Source organism: Anomaloglossus baeobatrachus, chromosome 10, assembly GCF_048569485.1.
Source record: "Anomaloglossus baeobatrachus isolate aAnoBae1 chromosome 10, aAnoBae1.hap1, whole genome shotgun sequence".
Classification (NCBI taxonomy): Eukaryota; Metazoa; Chordata; class Amphibia; order Anura; family Aromobatidae; genus Anomaloglossus; species Anomaloglossus baeobatrachus.
Window position 1 is genome coordinate 166,645,528 of NC_134362.1, and position 10,353 is coordinate 166,655,880.

At 47.1% G+C, this 10,353-nt stretch overlaps 1 protein-coding gene across 1 annotated transcript in view; it reads left to right on the plus strand.

Annotated features, from left to right (window-relative positions):
• The window catches only part of SLC12A4 (solute carrier family 12 member 4), a 504,360-nt gene extending 494,524 nt beyond the window's left edge, over positions 1-9,836 (plus strand). The window contains 2 exon segments of the mRNA XM_075325791.1: positions 18-151; positions 9,599-9,836. Coding sequence (XP_075181906.1) covers positions 18-151; positions 9,599-9,690 — 226 coding nt within the window. The 3' untranslated portion in view covers positions 9,691-9,836.
• The last annotated feature ends 517 nt before the right edge of the window (positions 9,837-10,353 follow it).

The following is a 10,353-nucleotide window of genomic DNA, read 5'->3' on the forward strand; positions in this document are numbered from 1 at the left end:
TTATTTTAATCTTGTAGCAACCAGTCTAATATTCGGAGAATGCATACTGCAGTGAAACTAAATGAAGTTATAGTAACAAGATCGCATGATGCCAAATTAGTACTGCTAAACATGCCCGGTCCACCTAAAAATTCAGATGGCGATGAAAACTGTATCCTTTTCATTTACATTGGCTTAACACTACAACATAAATAAATGTTTTGCGTGTCAAAAGTATTATTACTTGAAAATAAAAAAAAATTTATGCTAGATTTTTAATAGCTGTGGCTTTAAGGCTGCTTTACACGGTACGACCAATTGTGCGATTTCACAATCGATCGTACCCGCCCCCGTCCTTTTTGCGTCACGGGCAAATCGCTGCCCGTGTCGCACAAAGTCAGTAACCCCCGTCACACATACTTACTTCTCGTGCGTCCTCGCTGTGGGCGGCGAACGTCCACTTCCTGGAGTGGGAGGGACGTTCGGCGTCACAGCGACGTCACACGGCCGCCGGCCAATAGAAGCGGAGGGGCAGAGATGAGCGGGACGTAAACATCCCGCCCACCTCCTTCCTTCCACATAGAGCCGGCGGCGGCCGCGGGAGGCAGGTGAGCTGCTCATCGTTCCCGTGGTGTCACACGGAGCGGCGTGTGCTACCACGGAAACGATGGTCAACTAAATTAAACGATATTATGGAACCTAGCGGGCAGTACCCGACTCACGATTTGTGAGCGATACTGCGTCGCTAGGAGGTGTCACACAGGCCGGCATCGCCAGCGATGCTGGATGTGCGTCACAAAATCCGTGACCCCGACGATCTATCGCACGATAGATTGTCTGGTGTAAAGCAGCCTTTACACTAAACTGACAGACTACAAGCACAAACCTTCATCGAGACAATTTCCATGTGTAGTTACAACTTTTCCCTTACATAATCAATGTACGCTATCCTGCTTCATCGGTGCACTGCACATTCCCATGGAGGCAAAACATTGCAAAAATACATGAGATTATTATGACATTTTTGGACAAATTAAGATTTTTACTGTTTTATGATGGTGTGGACAGTTTTATAGCATGGGTCATTCCAGGTGAGGTGATATCAATTCCAGCAGGTTAATTAAGTATTGAACACTTCATCAATTTATCAAGTAAATATATTTCTAATAGTGCCATTGACATACATTTCTCATGATATTTTGGTAACAACTAGGGATGATCGAATACCCTATTATTCGCTTCGACGGATGAGGGAGACCTTGGTCACATTTCAGTTGAAAGAGGTTGGGGGGAGATGTCAGAGGAAGAAAGAACGGTTAGCACCTCTATGCCACAAACACAGCAAGAACTTGGTCAGCATGGATGCGCAAGACACATGAGCGCCTTCTTGCTGCACTACCTACAACATGACCCTCGGATTGTCAAAATTAGAAGTGATGATGACTACTGGGTTGCACACTATTAGATCCCCGGTACAAGTCCAAATTTTGTGAAATTCCAGCCATAGAAAGGGACGCACGTATGCAGGAGTATCAGCAGAAGCTGTTACTCGATCTTAGCTCGGCTTTTCCACCAAACCCCAGTGGTGCACGGAGTGAATCTCCCAGTTGTAACTTGACAAACATGGGACGGTCTCGTCATCAACAGTCTACCCATACCAGCAGCACCGTATCTGTTGCTGGTAACAGCAATTTTATTGAATCGTTTCATAATTTTTTTAGACCATCCTTTGCAAGGCCACCAGAGACAACAAGTCTGACACATAGTCAATGGCTGCAGAGGATGATACAGGAGTATCTCCAAATGAACATCGATGCCATGACTTTGCAACTGGAGCCTTGCTCATTTTGGGCTTCAAATCTTGAAAAATGGCCAGAGCTCTCCACTTACGCCTTGGAGATTTTGTCGTGTCCAGCTGCCAGCGTTGTCTCTGAACGTGTCTTCAGTGCTGCTGGGAGTGTGCTGACAGATAAGCGCACGCATCTGTCCAGTGACAATGTAGACAGACTAACATTCATCAAGATGAACAAGTCATGGATCCGCAAGGACTTTACTACCCCTGTGTCATCCTGGGGAGAGTAAAGGCTTGTGGATTTGGAATGTGCTTGATGCAAATGTACCTGTCAAGTTTGCAACTGGGGCTCAAGTGATGCCACTGAAGTGGTGTCTGTGGGGCCCAATTTTTGGAAAAAAGGGAGAGTCCGCTTGGAGTCCCCTTGCGGTGTTTTTAAAAACGAGCCAAGATGAACAAGTCATGGTTCAGCAAAGACTTTGCTACCTACCCCGGTGTCATCCTGGGGACAGTTAAGGCTGGCGTATTTTGGAATGTGCTTGATGCAAATCTACCTGTCAAGTTTGCAACTGGGCACAAGTGATGCCACTGAAGGGGTGTATGAGTGGCCCAATTTTGGGAAAAAGGGAGACTCAGCTTGGAGTCTCCTTGCTGTGTTTTTCATGACTTTAGAAGGGCATGCCATGCCTATATCTGTGTCTCCTTCTCTTTTTCCTCATCCAGCTGTTTAGTTTTCGCATGGGTATTTGTCCTTGTCACTTTCCAATGCGTTTGTGTTGTCTTGGGAGTTGTTTGTCACCTTTTGGACACCTTTGAGGGTGTTTTCCAGGTGTTTTTAGGTGTTTGTGATTGCCTCCCATTGTTTTCAATGGGGTTCGAGAGGTTCGCCGAATGGTTCGCCGAACGAGGCACCGTTCGACGAACGAAACCGAACTCGAACTCTAGGGGGGTGGCTCATCTCTAGTCTCCACCCGCCCTGCAGAGTATGGGGTTAACAGAGATGGTTCAGTCTGCAGAGCTGTTCAGTCACACTATAGCCTGGGACTCAGCGGTCTGCTCCAAAGCTACAGTGAGTCCAGACAAGGAAAGGATCTGCAGTGATGTCCAGAAGCTTTGTGAGTCAGATTCAGGCCCAGATGAAGGTTCTGAGCAAAATGTAGACCCTCATTCCCAAACTGTAACTCCTCTTGGTGGAGACAATGAGGATCATGCTGATGACGATGAGACTCCGATACCTGATTGGAATGACAACTTAACTATTCGGTCAGGGCAGGAAGAGTTTGGCTTTGAGGATGAGGGGAGTGCAAACACACAGGGTGATGATGAGGTTGTAGATCCCACTTACTGTCAACCCACAGTCAGGCACTCGATGAGGTCAGCCGAGGTGGTGGAGGAGGATACGACTGATGACGAGGTTACCTTGCACCTTCCTTGACACAGACCGAGTACTGGAAGCACGTCAACAACTGCATCCTCAGCCACAACTCTGCCTCAGAGCACAAGTCGAGGTGGCTCTGCAGGTCGCATGGTCTCTAAGCCTTGCATAGGTTGGTCCTTTTTTGACATCGCCAAGGATCTGTCAACTCATGTCATCTGTAAGATTTGTCGGCAATCTCTAAGTAGAGGCCAAAACCTCACTAGTTTGACTACTTCGTCCATGAACCGTCACATGGATATGAAGCATAAGTCTCAGTGGGAAGCTCACTGTGCTACAATGCGGCCTAGCGGAGCGGGCCTATCACCATCTGCCCCTTCAAGTGCATCCGCGCGCTCTTCATCCTCTATGACTGTGGGGACAGCAGTCACACATGCTTTTGTATGCAGAGCTTCCACCTCTTTAACCGCAACAGGCAGTGTGATTGGCAGGTCGTCAGTTGTTTTTGAAGTGGAAACAGCTGCTGGTGTTGAACTCTCTCAGACATCGAGAGCAACCTTTGGATGAAGGCAACATTATGTCTACTCCTGCACTTTCCTCACAGACCAGCAGTTTTCCAGGGACACACTACTCAACGCCGTCTCCGCACAGCAGCCAGATCTCGGTCCCTCAGATGTGAGCAAGTAAAAGACCATTTCCTCCTAGCCATGACAAAGCTAAGAGGTTGACTTTCACCACCTGCAAGCTGTTGGCTACAGAAATGCTGCCTTTCCGCCTGGTGGACACAGAGGGTTTTCGGGAGACCTTATGTCCATCGCAGTACCCTAGTACCAGATGCCGAGTCGCCATTACTTCTCCAAGAAAGGTGTGCCTGCGCTACACCAGCATGTCGCACACAACATCACCGCTTCCTTGAGAAACAGTGTGTGACAGGGTGCATTTCACCACAGATACTTGGACCAGTAAGCATGGACAGGGGCGTTACATGTCGCTGATTGGGCACTGGGAAACTATGGTGAGAGATGAAGAAGGGTCTGCTGTACAAGTCTTGCCGTCCCCACGAGTTGTGCGTCAGTCCTCTGTATGTAGAAGTTCCTCCACTGTTTCTGCCTCCGCAACCTCATCTCAGTCCTCCACCTCCGGCCAAAGCCTGTCTGGTAAGGCCACCCACATTGTATCTGGGTACAAAGAATCCCGCACACCTCCTTACTATGCTGGCAGCAGAGCTCCACGGCATCAGGCGGTCTTTATGTTGAAATGTCTGGGAAATGCGAGTCACACAGCTGAAGAGTTGTGGTCAGCTCTGGAGACCGAGTTTCGTCAATGGTTGTCTCCACTCAACCTGCAGCCAGGGAAGGCCGTGTGTGACAATGCTGCAAACCTGGGTGCGGCCCTTCGCCGGGGCAAGGTGACACACGTGCCTTGTATGGCTCACGTGTTGAACCTTGTTGTCCAGCAATTTTTAACCCATTATCCCGGTCTAGATGGGCTTCTGCACAGGGCACGGTCACTATGTGCTCACTTCCGCCATTCACACGGCGCAGCTGAACGACTTGCATGGCTCCAGAAGTCTTTCGGCCTGCCGGTTCACCGCCTGAAATGCGATGTGCCGACATGCTGGAATTCGACTCTCCACAATGTTGCAGCGACTGTGGCAGCATCGCTGAGCCCTGGTGCAATACGTTATGACGTATAGCCTGGGCCAACGAGATGCAGAGGTGGGGCAGATCACGCTGCTGGAGTGGTCTCCGATCAAGGACCTATGCACCCTTCTGCACAGTTTCGACATGGCGACGAAGATGTTTAGCGCTGACAATATCATTATCAGCATGACAATTCCAGTCATTTACATGCTGGAGCACACGCTAAACAGTATTCGGAGTCAGGTGGTGGGACAAGAGGAAGGGGAGGAAGTACAGGAGGATTCATATGCAGAAGGGATACCAAGATCTACAAGGTCCAGACATTTAGCATCACCAAGGCGGCAGGCATGGGACGGTGGAGGAGAGGGATTAACAAGGGTGCATGGTAGCAGCCAAACTGTTGAGGAAGGTGCTGGAGCCCAGGAAGAAATGGAGGACTAACTGGCGATGGGCATGGAAGACTCAGCAAATGAGGGAGACCTTGATCACATTTCTGTTGTTCGAGGTTGGCGGTAGAGGTCAGAGGAAGGAACCATGATTATCACCTCGCCGCCACAAACACAGCAAGGACTTGGTCCTCATGGATGCGCAAGACACATGAGCGCCTTCTTGCTGCACTACCTATAACATGACCCTCGGATTGTCAGAATTAGAAGTAATGCTGACTACTGGGTTGCCACACTCTCAGATCCCCGGTACAAGGCAAAATTTGCCAAAATAATTCCAGCCATAGAAAGGGACGGACGTAAATACCATACTATGAAGAAAAAGACATGGATCGCACATCCCAAAAATACAATGATCTAAAGCCGCTAGGCAAAAAATTAAATAGAACATGAGGTTCTTTTGTTACCATTCTGATCAGAATGTATTAAGCCCACTGCCACGTCACGGCAAACCTCTTGGGTGGGTCCCTAACCTGACCTTTTTGTGTGGCACCGTGCACTGACCACCGCCGCAGCGACAAAGCGCCAGCAGGGCGGGCGACCTGGTGCCTCACAGCACCCATGCTGCAAGGCAAAGCCCCCAAGGCTCCAGGCCGCGCCGCCCCACCGACACCACACCACCACAACAGCAGCCACCACACAGCACCAGCACACAGTGAGAGGAGCTGTGCACTCACCTCCCACTGGCTCCCATATGTGAACTGGGAGCAAAAAGAAGGCGGACCCCTCTTGCAGTCTCCTGCTGATTAAAATCACCTGTGCCAAATGGGGAGAGTGCAGATCCAAGCAAAAAAAAGAGGGGGATAGACTGATATAAATACCATACTATGAAGAAAAAGACATGGATTGCACATCCCAAAAATACAATGATCTAAAGCCGCTAGGCAAAAAATTAAATAGAACATGAGGTTCTTTTGTTACCATTCTGATCAGATTGTATTAAGCCCACTGCCACGTCACGGCAAACCTCTTGAGTGGGTCCCTAACCTGACCTTTTTGTGTGGCACCGTGCACTGACCACCGCCGCAGCGACAAAGCGCCAGCAGGGCGGGCGACCTGGTGCCTCACAGCACCCATGCTGCAAGGCAAAGCCCCCAAGGCTCCAGGCCGCGCCGCCCCACCGACACCACACCACCACAACAGCAGCCACCACACAGCACCAACACACAGTGAGAGGAGCTGTGCACTCACCTCCCACTGGCTCCCATATGTGAACTGGGAGCAAAAAGAAGGCTGACCCCTCTTGCAGTCTCCTGCTGATTAAAATCACCTGTGCCAAATGGGGAGAGTGCAGATCCAAGCAAAAAAAAGAGGGGGATAGACTGATATAAATACCATACTATGAAGAAAAAGACATGGATTGCACATCCCAAAAATACAATGATCTAAAGCCGCTAGGCAAAAGCGGCACTAGGGGGTGGCTCAACACTATTTAGTAGTTTATAAATTCTTCTGTAACCAATGCCATCAGTATGTTTTACAACAATAAGGTTGCAAAGGACTTGGGACAGCTTGCTGGTTTTAACCATCATGAGATGTTTTTTGTTTGGCACTTTTGTATTGACACCTTTTTATAGCCATTCAGCTGATATTATTTTTCACTAAGTGGCAGGATTGCTTTATACGTACTAATAGATTTCAGCTGGTGTCATAACTTTCTATGGCTTTTTCTTCACTTGTTCAATATTTTTTTTCCCATGTAATTTCTTAATATTGCACATATCTTAATTTATGGACATCTATGTTTTGATTTGTTTTTGCCTATGGGTTGATGCTGACATCTTGTGAGGAATTTATGTCAATGACACATTAAAAAATATATTTATTTAGAAAATTGGTGATGTGTTCAATACTCATTTTACCCGCCGTTTGTGTACAACTTTTGTTCAATTTTTTTTCTTCATTAGAAACTAATTTTAAATTGAATAGAAGCACAAAACACATGTCCTTTTTAAGCACTGAATAGTGTGATTGCTAGTCTACTGAAATTGTCATGTATTGCTGCAGGATTTTGCACCTGTCAGATTTACACTGAAAAGAGGTCTGTTAGATCCTGCTTTTGGCAGGGCCTAACAGACTACTATAACTGAAAGACAAGCCTTTGGCTACTTTCACACATCCGGTTTTTGCTCTGCGGCACAATACGGCGCTCTGCAGAAAAACCGCAACCGTTTTTTTTGCCGCCGGTTGCGGGTTTTTTTTTCATAGCTTACATTAGTGCCGTATTGTGCCGCATGGGCCTGCGTTCGCTCCGGTGCGGTGCGGCAGATTTAGCCGATGCCGCGGCCGGATGGAACGTTGCCTGCAACGTTTTTTGCTCTGGCAAAAAACCTGCATCGCGCCGCATCCGGCCGCTGCGGCGCATTTTTCAATGCATGCCTATGGACGCCGGATGCGGCGCGATGCGGAAAAAAACCGCATCCGGCCGCCGCATGCGGTTTCTTCCACTGCGCATGCTCAGTAGCGTGCCGCAACTGGAAAAAAACGGACCGGCCGCATGTAAAAACGTATGCAAAGGATGCGGTGTTTTCACCGCATCCGTTGCATAGGTTTCACAGCCGGATTGAGCCGCACGGCTCAAACCGGATGTGTGAAAGTAGCCTTAGTTTGACCTCTGGCTGCTATAACTGCCATTAACACCCCAGTATCTCAGTCAGGGGTTCCGATGGATGGGGTTAAAGATCCCTCCCTTTCACAACCATCTAGATGCCATGATATCTATTCACTGTACCATCTAAAGCAGTGTTTCCCAAAGTGAAATTGGCATTTAAACTTTACAAACTAATATCTTCCAAGAAATCAACACAAAAAAGAGCATATTCCCTAAAGCAAGTAAATAGTAATAGTACATGTAAATAACATAGGGTACTTAGTTAACACTAATTTGATTAAAAAAGCATAAAAGCCATTCAATCACAATATGGTATACCCATTGGGACACTTCTATCCTGTCTGTAGTATTAAAACCTTACCATGTGTCAAACCACAATGTCAGAGTGAATAAGAGCAAAGCCGGACAGGGTCACGACTGAGACACCCATCTATGGGAAGCTATGCCAAAGAAATAAGGGGTTCAGAAAGGGGGCCATGCCCCTGTTTGTACAAAGTACAAGATATTACAGCAGAACCAAAAAAAAGAGCTGGGCTATAAGCTTGTATACGTGCAAAGTGTAAAAGCATGTTTACACTGGCCATTTCACAGACAAAACAAAAGGGAAAATAGAGAGCATATACCCTACTGCAAGTAAAGAAGTAAATAGTAATAGTACATGCAAATAACATAGGGTACTTAGTTAATGTTAATTTCATCTAGTGTTAAAGTCACCCCACTATGACAAGGCGTACCAAGTGGGATGGTGCTAACATGACTTGACTGAGACACCCATCTATGAGAAGCTATACAGTTGAAATACTTTGCTAAGAAAGGATGACAATGCCCCGTTTCTACAAAGTAGAAGAGATTTCTTTTGTTTTGTCTTGCCTTTGAAATGGCCACAGTGTCAATTTGCTTTAACATTTTCAACATATAAAAGCTTGTAGGCCGGCTCATTTCTTTGTTGCTGCTGCAATCTCATATACTTGTACAAATATGGGCGTTGCCCCGTTTTCTGAGACTTAGGCCTGTTTCACACGTCAGTGAAAAACAGTGACGTTTTTCACCGGCGTGTAAAACACGCACATGTCCCTGCGTGTGCCGTGCTTCACGGCACACGTGGGTTGTCTAAGTGCAATCCGGGCTCCGTTCTCCGTGGCCCGTGATTGCACTTAGAAAACTACTCACCTGTGCGCGCTCCCGCTGTCCATGGTGCTGATCGCTCCCGCGGTGCAGCATCCGGCCGGCGGTGACCCCCGCAGCAGCTGCTTCTGGGTCGGCTGTGTCACGCATAATGAATATGCGCGACAATAATGAGCCGGCTCAGAAGCAGCCGGCAGAACGGGCTGCAGAGGACATCGCTGGACGCCGGGTGAGTTAAAATGTTTTTTATTTTAAAAGCACGTTTTTTTCTGGCACGTGTTTCACGGACCACACCACTGCGTGGTCCGTGGAACATCAGTGATGCCAGCAAAAATGGACATGTCTCCGTGCGGCAAACACGCACACGCGGGTACGCTGCACGGAGACACGTGCAGTGAAAAATCACTGACGTGTGAGCAGACCCATTCATTATAATGGGTCTGCGTATGTCAGTGATTCTGGTACGTTTAAAAAAAAGCACAAACGTCCCAGAATCACTGACGTGTGAAAGGGGCCTAACATACAGAAACAGAAGTGAGAGGAAGCAGAATTAAAATCTTAATTTTCAATATATACTACTCTTCTGCAGTTCATTTTAAGATGTGAATCCTTATACTTAAACTATAGACATGGAATTCCTTGAGGTGTTAACAGAAGGTCTGGAAAGAGTGCTCCTGGTTCGAGGAGGAGGAAGAGAAGTTATTACCATATATTCCTGATGCTGGACCATTCACACCTTTGTGCCTTTTGTTGAATTTTTATGGTTTTTTTTGTTTTTTGTTTTTTTTTCTATTTTAGGAATCTAAGGCCGGTTTCACACATCCGGCTTTTCGCTTGTTTGCCGGATCCGGCGCTCTCCCATACAGTGACTACAGTACAGTGACAGCGCAACAAGCGCCGGTCACATGCTGTCATGTGACCGGCGCATGTGACCCGGAAGTTACAGCGCTGTCACTGTACTGTATTGTCTGTACGGGAGAGCGCCGGATCCGGCAAACAAGCGAAAAGCCGGATGTGTGAAACCGGCCTTAAAGGGGTTATCTCGGCCTTTATATTGATGACCTGTTCTTATGATAGGTCATCAATATCTGATCAGATATTCACTTACCTTTAGGATAGGTCATCAATAAAAAAGTCCCGGAAAACCACTTTAAAATTGTTATTCAAATTTTTTCCCTTATATGTTTACACATTCTGAGATTATCCCACAGTCCAAGGATGCAAAGCTGTATATAAGTGATGTTTACTTGTATAGCAGGTTGTCTAGAATTTATTGGTTTAAGGTGTTAATTTTTTTTTCAATAGTGTGGCATATTATAGTAGAAATTACACTGCAGTGCACTGGTGAAAATTATCAGCACTTTAATTTGAGCTCATACATT